At 33.6% G+C, this 23,972-nt stretch overlaps 4 protein-coding genes across 7 annotated transcripts in view; 3 read left to right on the top strand and 1 right to left on the bottom strand.

Annotated features, from left to right (window-relative positions):
• The window catches only part of LOC111503923 (ATP-binding cassette sub-family F member 2), an 11,931-nt gene extending 7,248 nt beyond the window's left edge, over nt 1-4,683 (top strand). Inside the window, 5 exon segments of the mRNA XM_074174822.1 lie at nt 1,969-2,167; nt 2,260-2,580; nt 2,700-2,891; nt 3,670-3,873; nt 3,958-4,683. Coding sequence (XP_074030923.1) covers nt 1,969-2,167; nt 2,260-2,580; nt 2,700-2,891; nt 3,670-3,873; nt 3,958-4,077 — 1,036 coding nt within the window. The 3' untranslated portion in view covers nt 4,078-4,683.
• Nucleotides 4,676-14,099, bottom strand: LOC111503924 (transmembrane protein 98). 4 transcript variants are annotated; one of them, XM_074174825.1, is made up of 5 exons: nt 13,963-14,099; nt 11,880-12,053; nt 11,437-11,662; nt 10,173-10,382; nt 4,676-4,856 (listed from the first exon to the last, which is right to left on the bottom strand). In XM_074174825.1, the coding sequence occupies exons 2-5, from the start codon at nt 12,032-12,034 to the stop codon at nt 4,779-4,781; spliced, it is 669 nt and encodes a 222-aa protein (XP_074030926.1). In that variant the 5' UTR covers nt 12,035-12,053; nt 13,963-14,099; the 3' UTR covers nt 4,676-4,778. The 4 variants fall into 4 exon arrangements, with proteins under 4 accessions (XP_074030926.1, XP_074030927.1, XP_074030924.1 ...); XM_074174826.1 differs by lacking the exon at nt 13,963-14,099 and adding an exon at nt 12,732-12,863; XM_074174823.1 differs by lacking the exon at nt 13,963-14,099 and adding an exon at nt 12,301-12,477.
• LOC141482132 (uncharacterized) lies at nt 5,958-8,755 on the top strand. Its single transcript, XM_074174821.1, has 2 exons — nt 5,958-6,324; nt 6,513-8,755. The coding sequence occupies exons 1-2, from the start codon at nt 6,294-6,296 to the stop codon at nt 8,417-8,419; spliced, it is 1,938 nt and encodes a 645-aa protein (XP_074030922.1). The 5' UTR covers nt 5,958-6,293; the 3' UTR covers nt 8,420-8,755.
• Rrp6 (exosome component Rrp6) lies at nt 13,343-23,972 on the top strand. The gene is made up of 11 exons (XM_074174820.1): nt 13,343-13,615; nt 13,668-14,063; nt 14,516-14,706; nt 14,816-15,143; nt 19,327-19,674; nt 19,844-19,992; nt 20,051-20,213; nt 21,000-21,242; nt 21,492-21,701; nt 21,782-22,504; nt 23,720-23,972. The coding sequence occupies exons 1-11, from the start codon at nt 13,511-13,513 to the stop codon at nt 23,813-23,815; spliced, it is 2,952 nt and encodes a 983-aa protein (XP_074030921.1). The 5' UTR covers nt 13,343-13,510; the 3' UTR covers nt 23,816-23,972.

Below are 23,972 nucleotides of genomic sequence, written 5' to 3'. Positions count from 1 at the left end.
ATGCCCTTTCAAAGTGACAAGACGACCGCCAGAAGATCATGCCATAGTCTCAAGATGTCTGCTGATACAGTATCTCGCAGATTTTTTATTATATAGCATGTAGTGCTTAACTTCGAGCATACAGTATTTATGTGTGCTTCCCATGTTAGCTTACTATCCAAAGTAACACCTAAGAACTTGATGATTTCCATAGATTGTATAGATTTACCAGATAAGGTTAAGTATAGGTAATAATTTGGATTCATGTTTTTTGGCAAGAACCGGACATTATTTGTTTTTTTTTTTATTCAGGTTGTTAAGTGTGTTGGAGCGATTTCCTATATAATTGTTTGGGCAGGGACATGAAATCTTTGAAAGTTATAAGAATAAACACTGTTTGGGAATCTTCACTGACATATCAGCTGCATTTGACTGTGTAGACCACCAGATTTTATTATTAAAACTGAACAGATACGGGATACGTGGTACCTGTCTTAATTTCTTCAAGTCATACTTATCTCATCGTAGCCAAGCAGTAGTTGTTGACAATGTCATGGGTTCGTATATGTCTGTAACGAGAGGGGTGCCCCAGGGTTCTGTACTGGGACCACTCTTATTTCTGATATACATAAATGATATGCCAGATTCCATATCCTGCAATAATTTACTAACAAATATGTTTGCCGACGACACAACTTTCTGTATGTAACTTGAAAAGGGGACTGATCATTTACCTATTTATCAAGATATTATGGCACATACTAAGATTTGGTTCACAGCCAATGATCTTTTTTTGAATGAGACCAAAACCCGTTGTGAAATTTTTAGTGTAAATGGTACAAATAGTTTGGTTGAAAATGAGCACATAAAATTTCTAGGTATAGTTTTAGACCGACAACTGAGGTGGACAGCTCATATAAACTGTTTATATAACAAGCTGTCGCAAGTGATATTTGCACTAAGAAAAATACGACATGTCACAAACATGGAAGCAACAGTATCTGCGTATTATGCATTGTTTCATAATCACTTGATGTATGGAATACATCATCAATAACCTAATATCAATAACCTAATAATCTATAGATATGTATGTATATTTGGTTTTCCTTGAAAGGTACTTTAAAATGTTACTATATTTAAATAGTTAAGGTCGTGAGATATTTTTGAATTTGTAATTTTTCTTTTTTTTTGTATATTAGGCTTGCCTACTTAATAAATAAATACAATACAATACAGTGTTACGGTAATGCAGTATCTACACATATTACGAGAATTTTCACATTGCAGAAAGCCGCAATAAGATCTATTTTAAATGTACCATGGGATACCAGTTGTAGAGAACTATTTCCTTCATTGAAAATCATGACCATCTACTCACTGCTCATTTTTCAAAGTATAATAACAGTTAAGTCAAAGATAAATGAACATGCAACACACTCGTCAATTAACCCTCATGATACCAGACACAAACACAATTTGTTGGTGCCATTATGTCGTCTGCAACGAACGCAAAGAGACGACATACGGCTCTTCAACCTTCTTCCCACAGAGTTTAGGAATAGACCCTCGACGCAATTCAGAAATCATTTAAAACAGATACTATCAAATAACTGTTTCTATAGTATACTTGAATTCGAAACATTATCAAGAAAAACAGAAATATCTTCATGACCCACAGAAACCTGTAGTTTTATTTATACTGATAGCACAATTCATCATTCATTCATCATTATATATATACTTTATATATTTATAATGTATAATGCCATTGTTTTTATGTATTATTTAGCTTTTCTATTGCATTATGCCTTCTATTTTTTTATCATTAACCAATTTTGATGTATGACCTTATATAAATTTTTAAATGTATTTTTCTACTGACCTGTCTACAAACTTTGTTTCTTGAGACCAATAAAAATTATTATTATTATTATTGTGAAATATGGTGTTTTTGGACCAGAATTTGAATTGTATTGTTTTTTCCAGTTATAAGCGAATCCTTGTCTTGATCTCACACTCACAAGATTTCCTGAACGGCGTTTGCACAAATATAATTCATATTAATAAAAAAAGGCTCAAATACTATACCGGTAACTATGATGCCTTTGTGAAAACTAGAATGGAACTCTTGGAAAATCAAATGAAGCAGTATAACTGGGAACAGGATCAGATCAATCATATGAAGGTAAGAAAAGAGATTGAAGAAACGTTTGAGGATAAGATTGATTGATAAAATACCACAATGTTGATCCTCTAATGAAAAACTTTCGGTTTTAGAACTACATCGCTAGATTCGGTCACGGTTCAGCAAAGCTTGCTAGGCAGGCACAGTCTAAGGAAAAAACTTTGGCTAAGATGGTGGCGCAAGGATTGACGGAAAAAGTGACCAGTGATAAATTAGTTACCTTCTATTTTCCCAGCTGTGGCACTATCCCACCTCCTGTCATTATGGTACAAAATGTCAGTTTCAGGTATAGCGATACCACGCCTTGGATATACAGAAATTTGGAATTCGGTATAGATTTAGATACCAGGCTTGCCCTTGTAGGACCCAACGGGGCTGGAAAAAGTACCTTGTTGAAGTTATTATACGGAGAGGTATGGTACACTATGGAGGATAACGAATAAAGAATTAATTACTATATTTATACATTCCCAATAAAAAAAGGGAAACATGGAAAACCCGCACTTCCTAAAGATTTTCCACGTTTTTTTAGCTAACACCAACAGAAGGCATGATTCGGAAAAATTCACATTTACGAATTGCTAGGTATCACCAACATTTGCACGAGCTTCTCGATTTGGACCTGTCTCCTCTTGAATATATGTTGAAAGAATTTCCGGAGGTGAAGGAAAAGGAAGAAATGAGGAAGATCATCGGACGATATGGTTTAACTGGAAGACAACAGGTATGTTCCCTTTTATTTTTTTACACGTCCTCTGAAAAAAAAAACACTACTATGTATAATTTGAGTGTTTCCAACTAAAGGTATAAAATAGTATAACAACTCTTCAGCTCCAATGCGAAAGAAAATTGAAATAATTATTGTTAAGAAAAAAAACTAAGATCATGCAAAAAGGGAAGGTAATGTAAGATATTTCATTGAAATTTCGATCAGTTGGGTGAATTAATCCTTGCTGGAAATTGAACAGACAAAACAAATTGTTTAAACAAGATTTAGTGACCCAATAATACTATAAATATCTTCTAATACTGGATATATTTATCACCATTGGTATTTTAAAATTATTTGCTAATAGAAGATATGTAACAACAATTTGGGACTGTTATAATACCCTTCTTATATTATTACAATCATCGAAGCCTAAAATATAGATGTCTCTACCAAATGATGCATTAAGAATGAATCATCCACTGTTCAAATTCTTTGCCTTTGGAATCACTTGTAGGCCATAAAATTTGGTGGGTAAATATGCATGAGCTGACACCCAGTTTTAGAAATAGAGCTGCAGAAACACCACATTTAAAACGGACAAAATTTTTGAAACAACCTAATAATAACATCCTGTATATTCAGTAATTATTATCAAATCACTAAAACATTGAAATATAAAAAAAATTAACCTCTTTCGTGAAAAGTTTTGTCATTAAAGAATAGATCTACTGAAAAAAAAAATTATTAAAATAATTATATTTTTGTCAGCATTCAATTTTTCTTTTCACAGGTTTGTCCAATTAGGCAGTTATCTGATGGTCAGAGGTGTAGAGTTGTCTTTGCCTGGCTGGCTTGGCAGACTCCTCATCTTCTTCTACTTGATGAACCTACCAATCATTTGGACATGGAAACCATCGACTCTCTCGCTGACGCTATAAATGATTTCGATGGTGGAATGGTGTTAGTTAGTCACGACTTTAGGTTAATCAGCCAGGTGAGTTATAGGCCCCTTTTTGATGCAACCCACTCACTATCTCCAGAACAGGAATACATGATTTGCGATTTCTTATTTTTTTAGGTCGCAGAAGAAATTTGGGTCTGCGAAAAAGGAACTTGCACGAAATGGAAAGGAGATATTCTGTCTTACAAGGAACACTTGAAATCAAAGATTTTAAAAGAAGCATCTAAACGAAAGTAATCTTCCATCTAATTCAGTAGCGAAGTATTTTTTCTAGAGGTTGGAGCAATATATCTGGTTTGTTGTATGGGGAGTTAACAAGATGAAATTCCCCATAAGTTTCTCATTAACTTTTGTAGAATTCAAATAATCAAATAAAATTAAATCACAATTCGAAAAGAACCCATTGATATTGTATGAATGAAAATTTTAATCGCTAGTTTGTTGTGCACATTAATTTATTTAAATCGATTAAATAGTAATTAATCTCTCTACAACATTCTGAAATAGACATTGGATTCAAATGTGACCAAAATTTTGTATGTTTCAGATTATACAAAATTTTTTTGTACTGGTATTGTCAACTGTGATATGACTACCAACATATTAAAAATAAATTTACAATTCCTAGGTGAATTTTTTTCTGTAGGAACTTTCCACTTTTGTCACTTTTCAGTTCGGTGTCCTCTATTATTTCAATCTAACTCGCAAGTTGTTTTCCAAAATACTGAATAGTAGGAGGGGCATATATAGTAGAAAACTTTTGCGCCTATATGATTAATCGAAAGGTCCATTCAAACATCATTGTGATAAAAATTACAAAAGAAATTAAACGATATGGAACTACTTGGTGTTTTATTTAATTTTTTTATATAAAATATATTAATCAGATTCACATATGTACTGAGATATTTGATATAGACAAGGGCTATTATGATACGCTACAATGTTGTGCTTAAATTATATGCATTTGTGAGTTTGTTGATGGTTTCTTGGGACAAGGAAGCTTCTTTGAGGAACTGAAACAAAACCATTATGTTAATGAAATTATAAAATTACTAATGGTAATAACAATTGTTAGAAATCTATATCCCTGTTAGAAATCAAAAGTTACAAGGTAAGAACTTGTTAGTCTTTAGCTCGTACAAGTGTAACTCGTACAGGGTGTAACTGAATAAGGTTAAAACATTTAAGGAGGTGACTCCTCATCAAAAAAAAGAGGATCTTTCATATAAATAAACTTCATTGGAGCATTCCTTGTTAAGATACAGCCCCTTAAAGGGGGTACATAAAATTTGAATAACAATTTTTTTCACAAGCACTGAAAAAGTTACAATATTGAAATTAACCTGACGTTTTGTACTACCACTTAGCCAGCAATTTATTTGGTTTACCCCATGGTTGTAAGGGGTGGAAAACGCAACCCCTAAAATTTATTTCCAATGTAACTTTTGTCTTATTATTTGTTTACCATTTAAAAAGTAATTTCCAATAGCTTGTTTCATTCTAAACAAAAAATGTCTCTTGGGTTTTTTGCCCAAAATAAACCAGTTCGCAGCAAAACATTATTTTACGAACAACTACAGAGATACATTGTCATAAATGCGAACTGGATTTATTGTTATTTTGTAGTTAGTACCTGCATTAAACGATTAAAGAGTAATAAACAACTAATTTATTAATAACAAAACACACAACATGTAGAAATCATCGTAAATGTTCGATATGTCTACCTTCAGACATTACGCATGCGTTTAGACGTCGGCGTATTGAGCCACGTATTCGCTCAAATATTCCTGGAGTTTCTCTGATTACCCTGCACGCATCGATGATGTGGTTTCTTAAGTCCTCTACATCGCGAACAGGAGTACGATAAACCAAATGCTTTAAATGGCCCCTAATAGAGAAATCGAGAGGATTGAGATCCGCGGGCCAGTTCTGTGGTCCTCCTCGACCTATCCACTGATTTGTATATGTTTCAGTTAAATGCTGACGTGCTACTTGACTAAAATGGGCGGGAGCCCCATCATGCATAAAAAACATATCCCTTCTGACGCCCAAAGGAACTTCCTCCAGCAGTACAAATTCACTCAGACAGAAAAAATAACATCAGATAAGAGATATATGAGGCTATGAGTGCAATAACGGACCAACCCACAAAAATTCAAAATTTGTTTTATTATAGGATATTAACCGTCTAGTTGACATCTATCAGCTGCATAGTGGACCAATCCACCTTTTTCTATTTGTTACTAGATGGCTACACTAAAGTAGTTTTGGCACTCCATATTTGATAGCATTTTAGAGAAGCAAAGTGGACCAACCGCGGTTAGTCCACTGTGCTGCTGACAGTTACACGTTTGGCTGTCATTCTTGATTATTACTTTTGAACCTTTTTGTGAATTTTATCATTGTGACTTTTAATTATTGTGAACTATATTATTCATTCTGTTGATATGGATTTCGATGGAGATGTTACAAGTAGAGGTGAGTAGGTATATTTTATAAATAGAAATAAAAAAGTATGAATGTAAAAACATTTAACTGTGGGTTATGATATATTTTTTAATTTTATTTTTGTGGGATAGTTTTTGCTTTTAAATAATAGTATTTAGTTGTCATTCTCAAAAATTGGATTAAAAAATTGTTCCACGGTTGTAATTTGTGCGTTTCAGAATCAGATCCATTTGCGGATTCTGGATCGGAGTACTTGCCTTCGGATGGAGATTTGGAGGAAACTAATAGGGACGGGGAACAAGACGACGATACAGAAGCAGATATCGATAGCGCGGAACCAACGACATCCAGTCATTCTAAGCCTAAAAAGCGTGTCCGCAATCCTGAAAACTGGAAAAGAACCATCAACAAAAGAAAAAAGTGTGCTGGACAAGAGTATGTGACTAAATCGAGTAAAACTGTACGTTCTAAATCTTTCAAACCATTTGAATGCAAATGTAAAGGACGGTGTTCATTTTTGCTTCCAGCAGAAAGGCAAATGGAACTGCATAACAACTTCTATACTTTAGAATCCTTCGACTTGCAAACTGCATATTTATTTGGCCTGATTAAAGTCGTTAATAAGTTGCGGTGTTACACTCTGAACCCAGAATCCAAGAGGGAACATACCAGGCTTTACTTTTTACCCAGACAGGATGGTGTGGAGCATAAGGTGTGCAAACCATTTTTTCAAGCGGTATTTCAAGTTTCTGCTGGTAGATTAGACAGACTGCTCAAACATAAATCTTTAGGAACACCACCACCTTGTGATAAACGTGGTAAACATCCACCGCACAATAAAACATCCGACGTAAAGAAAATGGAACTAAAGGATTTCATTGAAAAATTTCCATGGTATGAATCTCACTATGGCCGGGAAAAAAGCAACCATAGAAAATACTTGTCTCCAGATTTGAGTCTCGGTAAAATGTACCAGTTGTATAAAGATGAAACACAGGATCCCCTGTCTTATTTTATATTCCGAGATACGTTCAACAAGGAATATAATTTGCACTTTCATCCACCAATTACTGACTCTTGTAAGAAGTGTGACTTATTTGAAGTAAAAATAAAGGCTGCCGATACTGAATCCAGGGGAAAACTCGAAACTGAAAGAGAACTGCATCAGAAGAAGGCGAAGAGTGCTAGAGACTCTTCAAAAAGAGACACCGAAATGGCAAAAAATGGAAGCGCGTCTGTAATCTGTTTCGATCTGATGAAGACTTTGCCTACACCTGTGCTTACCGCAGGAATTTGTTATTACAAGAGGCAATTATGGACTTACTGCTTTAATATCCATGAAATGGGAACTAACAACTCCTTTATGTTTGTGTGGGATGAAACCGTCGCCTCTAGGGGTCCTCAAGAGGTAGGATCCTGCATTCTATTTTACATTAAAAATTACATAAAGTCTAAACGACTCATTATGTATTCTGACCAATGTGGCGGTCAGAATCGTAATATCAAAATGTCGTTATTATGTAACTATATAACTGCATCTAGAAACTTTACTGTGGAAGAAATAGACCACAAGTTTCTGGTAAGTGGTCATTCTTACTTACCATCTGACCAAGATTTTGGTCTAATAGAAAAAGAAAAAAAATTCCATCCACATGTATTTATACCCCAAGACTGGCATACAGTCATAAAGCACGCAAGGAAGAAACATCCATTCATAGTAATAAACATGGACAAATCGAATTTTTTTTCTACGAAATTTCTGGAAAGTACTATAACCAACAGAAAAGTTTCGGAATCCAAAACCAAGGTAGAGTGGCTTAAAATTCAATGGTTGAGGTTTAGGAAAGACTTTCCCAATACTCTTCAATATAAGTATTCAAACCACGAAGATGTTTATTTTGAAACAGTCGATCTTAAAAAAAGGAAATCTGTTTCCAAGAATACAATGGAATTGCCACTTTTGTATCCAAATGGTAATACCATTAATGAAGCCAAAAAAAGAGATCTTCTTCAGTTAATGGAATTGATCCCTCCTATACACCATGAATTTTATAAAAACCTGAGATCTTCAGCTCAAGCAGCCGGAGGTGAAATAATTGGCCCATTTGACGTCGAAGAGAATTAAACATTCTAACTTCTTATGTTTGTATACACATTATGTTCGAATAAAGTCTTTTATGTAATATCGAGTGTATTATTTTGTGGGATAACCCATTCAATAGCGTAAAATATTTCAACTGCAAAGTGGACCAACCCACATTAAAAAATGGAATATAGGTGTGTACCCGAATTTTTTTATCAAATTCATAAAATAACTATTATCTAACATACTTCCATTCATTCAAGTCCAAAAATATTCTTAAACAAGGTTATAGTAGATCTTCTAATTTTCACTTTTTTTAAAACTCATTTTCTACCATTTACAAATATTGGGGTTGGTCCGTTATTGCACTCATAGCCTCATATAATATGTGAGAGAAAGAGAACAAAATCTGTTTTTCCTAAATCAAGTAATAGTCACCAGGAACCAACATTTTTCATGTAAATGGGATTCTAAAAATGTACCCTGTTTGAATACATATATAATACAAGAATAATCTGAATTGCATTCAAAAATAGCAAATGGATTCAAGTTATAATAGAAAATATTCATTTTGGGACACATTATTCTTTGCCTTTTTTGTGATATTTTCAGGTCATCAAAATGAAAAACGATCTCAATGATAAACTACATGTATTTTTAATATAAATTCACCATCCATCACAGGTGAAACAAAACTATCCAAATACAAAATATGCAAAAATACCCATCATCAATAATATAATGGGCAAACCTTGTCAATAAATGCAGCCATAACAGTTGCATTACCAGATCATTTTAGGGATGCTTTGAAATAATTCAACACTCAATTTGAATAGGAATATATGATGCCAAAACTTATAAGATTTCAAATTTTCTGCCGGTGGAATATTTGTCTACTGAATCTAATTATCATTTTGAAAAACTACTGTAGGCATATATATAATTTAAAGTCCAGGATGAACTGCATTTTATGTTTTCAGTAGTTCGATTTGAAGCCATTTTCAAGAAGCTGTCATCACTGAGGTCTCAATCTGCCTACTCCTTAGGTCATGATACGCTGCAAGGGTTTTGTGTTCTCTCTCTCTCTCTGTTCACCTGTTTTGATCTGGTATTCATGTCCCTGTACGTGTGGAGGGGAAGACCGGTAGTGAGAGCGTTTGTTGAAATTGAAAAACATCCCAACTGTCTCAACAAACGAGATGATTCACAAAGATTACCTCATTCATGGAGATCATTACTGTTGCGCTTTACATCTCACAACATTGGGACATACATACCAGACCAGAACTGGTGGACCGACAGTCGTCGCTTGGGAGTAGGCAGGTTGAGACCCTTGCCGGGATCTGGGGAGTAGGCAGATTATCCCCAGGTCTCCCTAGCGTTTTTGCATTTGCTTAGTTAATTTTTTTTGCATAAACATATGGCATAAATGAAACTCTTTGGAATCAATACAAGAAATTACAATATTCCACTTGACTAGTTTTCGTCTAGCTTGCATTCGTCAATTTGTATCTTTCTGAAAGTAATGTCATGTGAGACGGTCTAAAAGTAACTTTCAAGCAGTTTTTAACATAAAATTAACTGTTATAACCAGTACAACTTTTGTTACACTGGAATAAAGTACTTTTATGGAATGTTTTTTAACCTTTAGTGGCACCTATATTATAATAACCCCAACAAGCAAATTGTAATAATTTTAAAATTCTATGTAGTTCTTAACAAAATACATACATGAATTGATGGGTTAAAATTTGACCTACTTGACGGCTTAAAAAAATTAATCATTTTTACTCACTATCATATGACTATCCATGTCCTCTAAAGATTGGTCAATCCACACAAGCCCACCCCTTTCTTTTTGTCCACACTCGTACTTGGCAATAAGAGCCAAATGAGTAACGGCTAATGTCAAAGCAGCTGCTCGAGCTTCCAACAGTCTTGGATCTAATGGAGGATACATACTCCTCACCATGTCATCCACTCGACTAGAAATTCTCTTAGCACTCTAAAAAACAAGCAGGTTCTAGTAAAATAAAATCTATTTAGAAAAATAAAATACTTCTGAAGGTTACATGGAACTATTTGAATGCATTTTCTGAAGTAAAAAGCCTTTTAAATTACACAAAAGTTTCGCACCAAATACAATTTATTGAATGATATTTAAACAAAAAGATGTACAATACTGATGCAGATATTAAATTATTTGAAAATGTTTCCGGATTTATTCTTTTACTGCTGATATTTCTCAATATTGAAGGAGCATTTGCTGTACCTACATCTAAAGGATCAGCCTTAGCTGAAAAAGGCATAGAATCAACCATAACTAGCCGTTTCTTTGCACAGCGTCTTTTAAGGACGAGGCCATTACTTTTAGAGTCACCAGGGGATGACCTAAGAGCTAGGTACCATTCCCCCTTCTGTGGTCACTCCTGATGAATGTCCTTGACAGAAGAGAAGTAGACTTGCACGTTTATGCAGATAACTTGGTCTTCCTGGCAATAACCACGTCTGGAAGTGTATGCTTGAGGTTGTTCACAGTTGGTGCAGGACGCGGAATCTAAATGATTCAAGCCCACTTTCCTTCAGAGGTGTGAGTTGTTCCCTTTGTAACGGAGGTGAAGTATCTAGGTATTATCCTAGATAAACTCACACATCTTGTTTTGATCTATAATGCCATGTTTTCAATCAGTTTTTCTTGACAAACTTCATGAATTTATGTGTGTCCATATTGAAAAAATTATTGAATTTTTCTCTCTAAATTACTTTCAAATTGTTTTCTTATTTTATGTAAAAACATATGTATGTGAATATGTATAATTATAGAAATGTTATTGTTGTTTCTGAATCAGAAAAATTCAAGTTTTTGCTCTGTTGAGGATACAAACTGGATAAAGTGGTATAAATAGTTTCGAAGTGAGTTTAGCGTATTTGCAGTTCTCCAATAACAATGATTATTATTATTCCTTCCAGAAACGTGATTGCGGAATTACTTTTATAATTACTTTTCGTTCAACGTACTCATTAAATTCACAAATATCTGATCAACAAGTGAAACTGACCTCAACAATTTGTCTGAAGTTTCCAGAAATTGGTGTAGAGTTCATTGCCAATGCTGTCAGTCTCTCTGTGAGATATCTACATGTCTTCAGAATAGCCAAACAATGAGGAATGAGGCCAGTTGCATCATCAATCCATTGTTCATCTGTTAAAATTTCTTCAAAATTCATACTGACTTCTCCTAACTCTAACTCTGGTCTGTCTGGTTCAATTAACTGCTTTTCTGGCCTGGAAATACATTAATAGGTATATAATGTAGAGCCGATTAAGTACTTATCCAATACTGGTTAATAAAAAAAAACAATTATTCATAATATTTCAAAATACCTAAACTAGGATATAGCCATTAGAATCATAAAACTGGAAATGTGAAATAATTCATCAAAAAACATGTTCCTAATTCTATTTTAGGCATATTCTCCGGTAAACATTGAAGAACACTCACTTTGAAAATTCATGGTGAGAATCTAGATAGCTTGCTTTATAGAATAATCTTTGCCTCCTGCATATGACTACTAAAATTATGAATGCACTGACAAAAATTGCTGATAAAACACCAAATGCTATAGCAGCAACCATTTCTGCGTACTCCGGATTCATCTTGGTAGCAAAACCATTCCTGTAATATTAATGAAATTGATAATTTGATTCTAACATATGTGCTAATTTTTCAAATAAACTTTTCATTTAGTGAAGTCCCAACTAGGCTCTTTCTCAAAACAAGATTCACATAGAATGTTTTACTTTTTTTAGTTAATTTTCAGTTCTTACATTGTTACAAGATTTCAATATATTTGTAATATCATTTTACAGACATAAACCATACATAATAAGGGGAGTTTGTTATTAACTAAGCAACAGGTGACCTTTCAACATTTTTCTTCATTTTTGAAATGTAACCAATCCACAGTAGAGCTTAAGCTCTATTGTGAACTGCGTCCAATCTGTCACTTTCAACTTTCAGAGCAAGATCTTTATGTTCAGATTAAACATTATTTTGAACTGAATACTTTTTTGGTTCCAAAAGTAGAATTTTTAATGAAATGTATTAATATAATAATAAAAATAATAAATAGTCTTTATTTTTATCTTGGTGGAGTTCATTCGACCACTCAACCAAAGTGGTTGAGTGGTAGAATGGAACATATCGAAAATTTTCAAAAATGAAATTGAATTAGAAAAACAAATATTCTATATTCACATATATTCAAGAACATACAGAAAAAACAATTAAAATTATAGAAGGCCTGTTTTGGTTCTCTTCCCGAACTGTTCCTAACAGTTAGGAAACACTCACCCGACTGAATCACAGCATAGGTAACAATGGTTACCTATGCTGTGACTGAATACTGAAAATGTTTTGTAAACCTCTTCAGTCCCCAACCATCACAACTGTCTCTTTTGTCTGGTTAGGTTATGTTAATGACTCCTTGAGCTACCTAGGAAGACTGCAATAGCCTTTTGGACTAACTATTCTGCTGAAGATATTTTCCGACGGGTCCAGTCCCCTCCAGGGACTCTCATTCGTGTTACAGTATACATGATCAATAAGGCTCTAGACGATTGGTTGAAAATAAATTCGAATTTGAAAGATATTCTCGAATGAGATTCAATTTCATGTTATCAATGGTTGTAATCGAAGATAATATCTTTAATATACATATGATTTCTATATATTGAAAATATCTCTACAAAGATTAAATGTTTCAATTATACAATAGTTAGGAACATACATTGGAATGAGAAACTGAGATAAAATGTAGAATAATATTCAATTCTTGTCATTGCACCAGAACTCGTATACATCAGAAATAGTTTTACAAATGGAAAACTCAAATACAGTCACAGAACAGTGAAATTATGTAATTACAGTGAAATTTGTGATTACAGTGACGACTCTGACGACAGATGACAGGTGACTGATGGCATATTTATAAAGCACATTTATTAAGCACATTTATGAAGTAGGGGGCCCATAATCAAGTGTCGGTTGTGGTAGTTTCGCAAATGTATGTAATACTCGAACCTTGACAACAAATTAAATTCAGGTTATACGCATTTGGGATTATTGTCCTTATGCATACTCAGAAAATCATGACTGAGGAAATTGAAACTGAGAAGGATTGTCAATCTAAGTCCTATTCTATTCCTGGACATGAAAATCTTGACGTCTTCATCAAAGTAGGTTTGTTGTTTGATGAAATTATCCAAAATGACTCAATTTTCTTTTCAGGGAGGGTTTAAAATCCTCGTCGAGGCTATTAAAAATTCCAATTCACTTCCACAAGGATCCAACTGGAATTTTTACAATACCCACGATTCTTTCGTGAAAATCATTAACGAGGAGAGTAAAAATATTCTTAAAGCAGCCAATACCATTTTACATACAAATCATGTAGAAGGAAACATCCGTAATCGAGGATCTGAAGAAAAAAATGAACTACTGATAGAAGCAAATGATATGATTCTTGAGAGAGTTGCTAATAACATAGATGAAATGAACGGAATAAAAAAATCAATTGTCGAACCTGTTTTAATCCAAACTGTGAGCGCACAGTTGCCCATAAATGGATCTTGGAATCGTGCATGTAATGCTACATTTTCAGTTGGTTCTTCTATCACAACAGAGGTTTGTTAACTTGAAATTTAATTTGTCAAACTGACATGTGGTTGACACTCTACTTTTAATATTGTTGAATTTGATTGTTATGTTGAGTACAGATAGAACCTTGGGTAAATTAATATTTTTGAATTGCATTGTCAAAAGTTCCGATTCTTGTGATGAATTCTCCGTTGATCAATATAATTTATAAATTGAAAATTGAATATTATGAATGACGCATGTATTTTTGAAAAAGTAATCATCAGTTTGAAACCTTGATAGAAACCTTTTTGAAGTAATATCCTTTATTTATCAGAATCTTCTCAATTTATCTCACCGAAAAGCGCTATTACAGGAAATTTTTTTGAAATCTAGAATATGTAGTTGATTTTTTATTTCTATATGAAATACTCAACTAGTTGTTGTAAAACTGTAAGATAGTATGTTGGTATTTTTTATGCATTTTTTATATGTTTTAGGAAAACGCCAATAAACCGAGCAATGCTATCAGACTATTGACAGCTAAGAACATTATTCGTCCTCAAACATTTTTCAAAGACAAAATTATCAACAGTAACAAATACCCATGGGAGCCACGTTTGAAGGAGAAACCCAATTCATTGAAACCACTCGCCATATTTTTAGAAGAAACTGAACATGGAGAAGAGTTAGTATGATGTTATAAACTATTCTGTTGTTATTTGTCAAGAAAAAATAGTAGAAACCAATAATTCTATATTGAATCAAATATTTAACTTATATACGACACATTTTCAGGTTTCTCATCCTTATGAATTTGAATTGGAAAGATTCACCCCTTTACCTGAACAACTTCTGAAAGAAACTCCTGCTGTTCCACTTCCTTTGGAAAAAACACCTCTGATTGAAGTGACTCAACCAGAGCAAGTGAACGAGTTAGTTGAAACATTAAGAAACTGCAAAGAGTTTGCTGTAGACTTGGAACACCACTCTTATAGAACGTTTATGGGCATAACATGTCTCATGCAGATTTCTACAAGAGATACTGACTACATTATAGATACTCTAGCTCTTAGGGATAAGCTGCACGTCTTGAATGAAGTTTTCACGAAACCAACTATTGTGAAGGTACCAATTTTGATTTAGAATAGAGTTCCCATATGACAAATTTAGTGAGAAAACTTAACGAGCTCATTACAAACTTCAAACTCCTGAGAAATATTTCTCACCTAAAGGCGATATACTATGCCATCGTTCAATAACACCTCAAATATGCAATCGTCGTATGGGCAGGTGTGAATAATATCTGTCCTAAATTATGTTAAAAAATCGTACATACTCGAGCAACAGTGTTCATGGAGAGTCCAAAATTATTGATATCAAACAACTAATTTATTAACAAATGTTGATACATATAAAGAAAAACATCAATATCTATTTAAAACACAATCATTCATTTTGACACTAGGTGTAATCAAGGATTACTCAAAAATCTCTGATGACCAAAAAAACTTTAGGACAAAGATGTTACCTGTTATGGGCCCTAGATATTATGCCCGTTTACTTGCCACCATTAGATCCTTAAATGCACTTCTTTAGAGAACGTGGAACACTATCATCCCCAATGGTGTACTTCGAAGTTTTGGGACAAGACTTTTACATCATTTTCTCATTAGCACAGTTTTGAATGACATTACAAGATGAAGCACTCGCGTCTATCATAATTTTATGACACCGGAAGAGACAACTCTCCTCTTGTCACAATGACAATGCATATTAACATTCATGCAGTTAGTTATTCTAATCCCAGCCATAGATTTTTTTAAAAGTTTCCTACATTTTTTGTTCAATGACAGAGAAGTAGAAAACCAAAACATTTTTCTCAAAATGTTTATATTAAAAAGACAAAAATAAGCTTAGACATTCAACACTAATGAATAATTAAATTATAAAACAAAAACGTAACTATGCTAAGTACATTACAGAATTGTAACAAAGTCCCAAATGTTACATCAATGTGCAAACAAACCATAGAGTCAAGTTATTAATTAATAATAAATAAAGGTATGCATTTTCATTTGTCAAGTAGTACATTAAGTTGAAATTAAAAAAAAAGAAGACATGTACGAATACTAGAATAAGTTATGATTATTAAAAGAAATAATAAACGACTATTCAGAAGTTTAATGAACAATCTCTTGATGAAGTCGTCTAAATTCCATTTTTTTGAATTTTAATGACTAATGAAAAGATTCCCTCATCCCCTTTTTTTGTATCAAAATGGAGTAGTAGAAAGCCAAAAACTTTCTTTTCCAAAAAAGATCAAGTTCTGAAAAGTATGTATTGAAATTTTTTTGAAGCCTACAACTTATTGCCATCGAGCCATAGTTAGTCTTGTGGAATCGCAACCCAAATGAAAAAATGCGATTGCTTCTTAAGGATCTTGAGTTAACAGAAAGGCAAAGGTCACCTAAAATAGCTGAACAATTGTAGTGGAAGTTTATTATTTTACGAAGGAATAGAACCATTGCAAGTTTACGTCTGTCCTCAAGTGATAATAAATCTAATACAGACAGCTTCATTTGCGAGGTAAATCCAAAGTAGGGTAGGCCAAGTTTCCAAATTATATATTTAGAGCAGCGATTTTGCATTTTTTCAAGACTCTCTTTATGACAAGAATAAAGAGGACACCAAATTACACTATTATATTCCAAAATACTCCGAACCAGTGAAAAGTATAATGTCTTTATAGCATCATATTCTGTGATATGCCGGGTATTCCTCTTGATGAATCTGAGCATTCTGAATGCTTTATTACAGATATTATTGACATGATCAATGAAGCTTAGATCTTTATCAAAAGTAATTCCCAAATCGCATAAACTTTTGACAGTTTGAAGAGTTGCATCATTAATGAAGTAGTTTCCAATGACAGGCTGTCTTATTCTATAAAATCTCAACACATTACATTTCTTAATGTTAACTTTTAGACAATTAGTATCACAGTAGGTACAAAAGCTATCTAGGTCATTCTGAATATATTCAATATCATTGGTAGATTGCACTGTTTTGAAAAACTCAAGGTCGTCCGCATACAGAGAGATATTACAGTGTTCAAACACTGATTTAACATCATTAATAAAGAGTAGAAATAATATAGGACCAATGTGCGAACCTTGCGGAACCCCTGAAGTCACATGAATTGTTTCTGACACACTGTCAGCTATCCTCACATTCTGCGATCTACTGTAGGTTGAATGGAACCTTCCGTCCAAAAATCATTCGTAAGAAGACTAAAGTGGATGATGATGACAATGGTATAACAGTTTTGGGATACCTTTCATGCATTTCCAAATGCTTCTCTGCACGACGCTGAAAGGGAGATAGGTATACCCTACATGACAATTTTTCGAATTCTTAATAAGCATAAATGGCATCCCTATAAGTTCTACTGTGTCCAACATTTGAAAGAGACTGATTTACCTCGTAGAGTGGAATTCCTTGAATGGTTACTTGTCAAGAGGATGAACATTTCCTTGACAATATCATATGGACAGATGAGGCCAAGTTCACAAAAAATGGAGTGTATGGTACCAAATGGATGGTGCTCCACCCCATAATTCTCATTCAGTGAAGCTTTAACCAAAATCTTCGAAGACAGATGGATTGGTAATAATGGACCTTTTCGTTGGCCTCCTAGAACACCAGATGGCAATCCATTAGATTATTTCGTGTGGGGTTTCATTAAAAATATGGTTTACTCTACTCCAATAACAACAATGGAAGATATGAAATCGAGAGTTACAACTGCTTTGAATAGTTTGAGTCCAGACTTGATCAGAAGTGCTACACATGACAATCTTTTGAAGAGATTACATGTTTGTTTAAGTAGAGGTGGAGTTGTGTTTGAACATATTCTGAAATACACTGACGATTAAATTAACTCATTAATTTATGGGTTTATTATTTACAGTTCGTGTTTCAGCGTTAATAAAACTATTGTTTGAAGAGAAGTTTCATTCGATGGTTGAGGAGTATTTTAATAATTATCTTTTCATTGTATTATCTGTGACTAATTGAGAAACATCAAACGAAATCTGTTTTACAAAAATGAGTGATGAACAAGGAAACCATGTCAATTTCCGTTTGAAACAGTTTATCTCGAAAACGGTTCAAAATAGAAATAGTATTATCTGAACAAAGTTAATCTAAAATTGGATGTAGAGCTCAAAAATGTTGAAATATACAGGGTGTTCCATTTGAAAAAATTGAGTTCCACTCATTTTTTCATGAGATCAAAGTATCTGCATTTTTTGAAGACCCTGTATGAGGCAAATGAAAATATGACTCGGAGTGAAGATCCTCATAGTATTACTCCACTCCATTTCAAATTTGATCGTTTTAGTGCAAGAGAGTTCATGATTATCAGCATTTATAAAAGTTCATGTTTGGTAAAAAAAAATATCGAAATTAATTTATATCTTCTAAACGGTAATAGATAGGTATAGGGAAATAGTATATGAATTTGTTGACAAAGTGATAATGAATCATAATATGATATTATATACGGGGTGTTCCATTTGAAAAATCAAAGAAGCCTCTACTTTATAGTAGAAGCGACAACGCAGCTTCGTCTAAAATATTTTAGGCGTGTAGGTCATATTGACTTATGCATACTGTCGAATTTTCAGGTTGATCCGTTGAATAGTTTGCCAGAAACGGCTAATTAACGCTCATCATGAAAAGCCCTGTATGTCATAATAGTAGGTAACCCTTTATCTTTCCTCAATGAATTGAAAAATGACCAAAAATATTTGATGTTAGTAGGGATCATATTTTCTATATTAGATAGATATAGCAGGTAACTTTTATCTATATGATACTTGGTTTCCTTGAGCAACTTGGAGTATTCTTTGTAATCACAATCCAATTTAGTTTCTTTGAATTTCTTGAATAAGGAGTTATTTTTTTTTATGAGTTGAATCGGAAAGGAACTGTACCATTTAGGATACTTTGAACTAGTTATATATCGCTGTGTCACAAATCGAGTAAAACCTTCAAATAAAATTTCATAAAAGAAATTTTATGTTTTGGATGAATAAATATTGTAAAAAAAAACATCCCTCTATTTTGTCTGTCTGTTCAGATCCTTGTTTGCATGTCTTCAAAAAACATCTGAATATAAATTGTTTGTAATCTCAAGCACAGGCTCGCCTTTGTCAGTACTCACTATTCATTCACATTGCATTGCTATTTATTAAATATAATTTATATATTACTAGTGAATATATACTATTATGTGTTCTTTCAGATTTTCCATGGAGCAGACTCTGATATTAAGTGGCTCCAAAGAGATTTATCTCTGTACGTAGTCAACATGTTTGATACTTATCAAGCTTCCAAACAATTGGGTTACTCTGGTTTGTCTTTGGCTTACCTTATGCAGAAATTCTGTAACTTTGTACCAAACAAACAGTTTCAGTTGGCTGATTGGAGAATCAGACCTCTGCCCGAACAACTGAAGTCCTATGCTAGAGAAGATACACATTATTTGATATACATTTACCATAAGCTGAAAAATGAACTGTTGGAAACGGCCAATGGGTTCGATAATTTACTAGTATCTGTGATAAATAAGAGCACGGAAGTATGCAAACAGGTACTGTTCAATTTATGTATGTAGTTCATAACTTGGTTACGGGGAAAAATTATTTACAGTAGAACTTATATATAAGTTTCTTCGTTTTTTGGGTATTGTAGTCGAAGGTCTTCTCAAGGGCTAAATACAAATTAGTGACTGGATTAATTATAAATATCCCATATTTCAGCGATACCTGAAGCCCATTTTAAGAGAGGACAGTCACCTAGACTTTTACAGAAAATGTAAACGATTGTTCGACAACCGGCAACTATATGCTTTGAAAGAACTCTACAAATGGAGGGATGTGATCTCGAGGGAAGAAGATGAAAGCACTGGGTAAAGTACCGATGTTTGTGTTTCACGCCAGAGAGATATTTGAACTTATCTGTTGTAGGTACGTTCTACCCAACCACATGTTATTGCAGATATCAGAGTCGTTACCCAGAGAAATGCAAGGTATTTTGGCTTGCTGTAATCCCATTCCGCCTTTGGTCAGATCTAACTTATTGGAACTTCATCAGATCATTCTCAAAGCCAGAGAACAACCATTAGAAAAGGTATGTGCATTTCCAAGTACATTAACAATCTTTTTTTGCCTCAGCTTCTCCATAAGAGTTGAGAAACTTTAAGAAAATAAATTCAAAACCCTGATTTTATAGAACAATTTATTTGATTTGCAAATACTATTAATCTATTAAATGGTAGGAGAGTAGAAGATTGCAGCCAGTTCTGGCCTCCTATTATGACGTAATTAATAGCATTGACCTTGACTAACGTCACACGACCTTGAGCGATGTTCAAGTTCATATGACCTTGAATATGCGGGGTTGACTTTGATATTCGATTCTGTCTCAGATAGGTGACCTTGAGTTTTGACTTCGAAGGACGTCTGAGGTTTGTCCTTGAAGGACGTCCATCAGCTATGTAGATGAAACATGACCTTGAACCTGACATTTGACCTCGAGATTAGGGGGGGTACTTTGCATACACCGTAAAGTCAGCGTTCGACATTGCCCTTCATGTGTACTCTGTACGAGAGTGTACACGTCTGCACTCCGTGAAGTTCCGACTACTTTATAGTCTTGACACTAGACAAAAACAAAATTATTATCAGTTGATAATTTGAAATATAATTTTAGACAAAAATTGATTGATCATGACAATCTTGGGACAATAAAAAACTACACAATGAATGAATGCATTTAAAATGGCTACTAAGACAGGAGTTGACATTTAAATTATTGACATTTCATGTTAAGTACTGCTATAGTGTCATGTGATTTTGAAATGATACCATTTGACAAAACAGTTCAGGCCTTCATTAATAATTGATTATCTTGCAGCCGATATTGAAGGAAGATACCCGAGCTAGAGGCACAACAAAAAAGATTTCCAAAATAAATGTTGATAGTCCCTTGCATTGCCCTCATGATTTGACAAAGACCAATGACTTTCGAGATGATCTTCCCACACTCCTGGGTAATTTAGAATTGAAGAAATTCCATGAATGTGTTAACGATGAATTGGCCTTGGAAAGGTGCACATCGACATTTTCGGTTTTTGATGGGGACAAAATACAAGTTGAGGTAATTATAAATACTTCGTAGCTTTGTGATAAATCATAAATTTTATATTTTATTATATATGTATATATTAATAATATATTATATTATGTTAGTAATAAATAATAGACAAAAATGAAGACATAACTGAGATGAAAATAATAGTATATTATGATACTAGTGAGTTTATTTTCAGAATTCCACTATTTTCTTGCCACGAAAAAAAATAATGTTAAGAGGTCAGATCGAATCATTGTTTGATAATTTTTTCAGGATGCCAGTGACACTAGAAAAAAACTGCAGAGTTTCAAATTTTTGACACCATTTGAAAGGTACAAGTTGGTCAAACCTTTCATTCAGGAAGAAGAAGAAAAACTAGCTGCTGCTGAAAAAGACAAAGAAACAGAAGAACAACCCCTCAATTCTGGTGTTACATCAAAAGAGGAAGGATTCTTACAAACAGACGAGGAACGAATAGAATCTGTAGGTTTGATCAAATCTTTCACCATGAATCAGTAACTACGTCATTGATTCTTCTCAAAACATATTTCTTTCATTTCTAGATTCGTGAACATTTTCTGAAACTATCCAAAATGGCACCTTCAATAATTCCAATTGAGAATCTTGATAAAAGTTTGGTTCAAATGGGTGGTACTAAGAAGAGGAAAAGAGATTCGTCACTTCCAGAGGATCAGGAAACTGCAGAGGATAATATTTTCACGCCTGCCCCTACACCTACTGTGGTAAATAATAACACTGCAAGGAAAAGAAAATCAAATGATCGTGATGGCAGTAACACCCCCAAGAAAAAGAAAAATAGAAAGAATTTTTGGAGACAGAAATCAGAAGATAATTTGAGAAGACAAGACATTACCCAACATGCACAAAACAATGATCGATTGAGAGATTACCCCCACTCAAGTGAAACTGTGGATAATTATAATAGTTGCACTAATAGAGTAAATGAAAATGATAATATACCGGAGAAAGAGAAGAAGCGAAACAAAAAGAAAAAGAGGAATAATCAAACTGATAGAGGACACGGTTATCTAAATAGAGGTGGCCAAAACAGCTGGAACGGTCAAAGCAGGCCAGGGGAACCACAAAGTCAAGATTTTCCTGGCCAACAAAGTCAAGATTTTCCTGGCCAACAAAGTCAAGATTTTTCGGGCCGCGATGACAACTTCGCTGGCTTTGATTATTCCTCAGTAGATTTTAACCAATTTCAAGGTGGTGCAGGCAATGCTAATAGGCCTAAAGGGCTTAACAGTAATTTCAAATCTAGGGTAAGAGTTTGTAATCTATTACTGTTTATTATATAACTGGAACTCTAAAATGAAAATTTATTTGTGATGGATGATACTGATTCGATCATTTTATTATTCAGATGAAAAAAAAAAGACATTTCTGTTAACTTCAAATAAACTACTAGGGTTGTTGACTATATTCAAATAAAACTCAGACTTTAGCGCAAAACTGTAGTTTCTACATTAGATATCCTAAAAATACAGTATTGTTCTTAAAATCTAGAGGATTTACTTTCTATCTGTTAATATGATAAATATATCAATATGTGATTAATTTTTGGGAAAGAAAGTTTTTGGCTTTCTACTACTCCATCTTGATACAAAAAAAGAAGGATGAGGGAGTCTTCCAAAGAAAGGAAGGAAGTAACTCTATACATGGATGTGTAGATCATGCAAAGAAGTAACTTTCAGACACAAACTGAAAGAGTGTCCTCCTGAAACAGCTACTTTAATATAAACATTCTTTCGAAACAAATACTTCTATATGAACACTGAATTATACAGAAGATCTTATACAGAAGATTCTTTACTCAGTTTGTATTTCAAACATTCGTTGTGGAATAAAAATCAGATATCATTCACATGAGTTCTACTTTAAATGAATGGTAACAAATTGCACTTACATAGAACACTGCCATCCTCACTGGTATACACCGATGTTTCGCCTTAAGACACTTGCCCTAAGGCTCTTCAGTACCAAATTGGACATTATAGAAAATACACACACTTCATTCATGAATTAAGGCGAAACATCGATGTATACCAGTGAGGATGACAGTGTTCCATGTAAGTGCAATTTGTTACCATTCATTTAAAGTAGAACTCATGTGAATGATATCTGATTTTTATTCCACAACGAATGTTTAATATACAAACTGAATAGAGAAAAGTAACTGTTTCAGGAGGACATTCTTTCAGTTTGTGTCTGAAAGTTACTTCTTTGCATGATCTACACATCCATGTTATAGAGTTACTTCCTTCCTTTCTTTGGAAGACTCACTCATCCTTCTTTTTTTGTATCAAGATGGAGTAGTAGAAAGTCAAAAACTTTCGTTCCCAAAAATTAATCACTCCTAAAAAATATAACCCCTTCAATTCATGTAATTATTATTCTGAATCAATCAAAGTGCGCTTCTTGACGTACTGCGTCTTTGGTTTATAATATTTTATAGTGATTTCTCTGAATTTTTCTAGGGTAGAAAAAGAGGCGGAAGTAAAGGCCATAATAGGTCAACTACCTTCAGAAGCATCAATAAGAGTTTGGGGCGAGGACGAGGAAGGGGACGTTGAAAAACTTGGGAGTTTGTTGATTCTATTAGTTCAATTCTGGATTTGTTTATACCTTGTTTATAAAAGAAAAGGAACTGGACTTGTATATTCCTATGTTGAGAAAGTTTTATATATATTTTTTCCAATGGTAACTTATCAATAAAAAAATGTATTTCAA

This window comes from Leptinotarsa decemlineata, unplaced genomic scaffold (genome assembly GCF_025532065.1).
Source record: "Leptinotarsa decemlineata unplaced genomic scaffold, Ldec_3_MD MMD2_tig00000882_RagTag_RagTag, whole genome shotgun sequence".
Classification (NCBI taxonomy): domain Eukaryota; kingdom Metazoa; phylum Arthropoda; class Insecta; order Coleoptera; family Chrysomelidae; genus Leptinotarsa; species Leptinotarsa decemlineata.
Note: the sequence above shows the minus strand (reverse complement) of the source record. Positions and strands in the feature narration are given on the sequence as shown.

What these genes read in the sequence shown, in the direction of transcription:
- LOC141482132 (XM_074174821.1), top strand. Translation starts at nt 6,294, where the DNA reads ATGGATTTCGATGGAGATGTTACAAGTAGAG. An exon ending in TGGAGATGTTACAAGTAGAG is followed by an intron (nt 6,325 to 6,512) that starts GTGAGTAGGTAT and finishes TGTGCGTTTCAG; the next exon opens with AATCAGATCCATTTGCGGAT.
- LOC111503924 (XM_074174823.1), bottom strand. Translation starts at nt 12,320, where the DNA reads ATGAAGAAAAATGTTGAAAG. An exon ending in ATGAAGAAAAATGTTGAAAG is followed by an intron (nt 12,054 to 12,300) that starts GTCACCTGTTGC and finishes TTAATATTACAG; the next exon opens with GAATGGTTTTGCTACCAAGA. An exon ending in ACTTCAGACAAATTGTTGAG is followed by an intron (nt 10,383 to 11,436) that starts GTCAGTTTCACT and finishes CTTGTTTTTTAG; the next exon opens with AGTGCTAAGAGAATTTCTAG.
- Rrp6 (XM_074174820.1), top strand. Translation starts at nt 13,511, where the DNA reads ATGCATACTCAGAAAATCATGACTGAGGAAATTGAAACTGAGAAGGAT. An exon ending in GAGAACAACCATTAGAAAAG is followed by an intron (nt 20,214 to 20,999) that starts GTATGTGCATTT and finishes ATTATCTTGCAG; the next exon opens with CCGATATTGAAGGAAGATAC. An exon ending in ACGAGGAACGAATAGAATCT is followed by an intron (nt 21,702 to 21,781) that starts GTAGGTTTGATC and finishes TTTCATTTCTAG; the next exon opens with ATTCGTGAACATTTTCTGAA.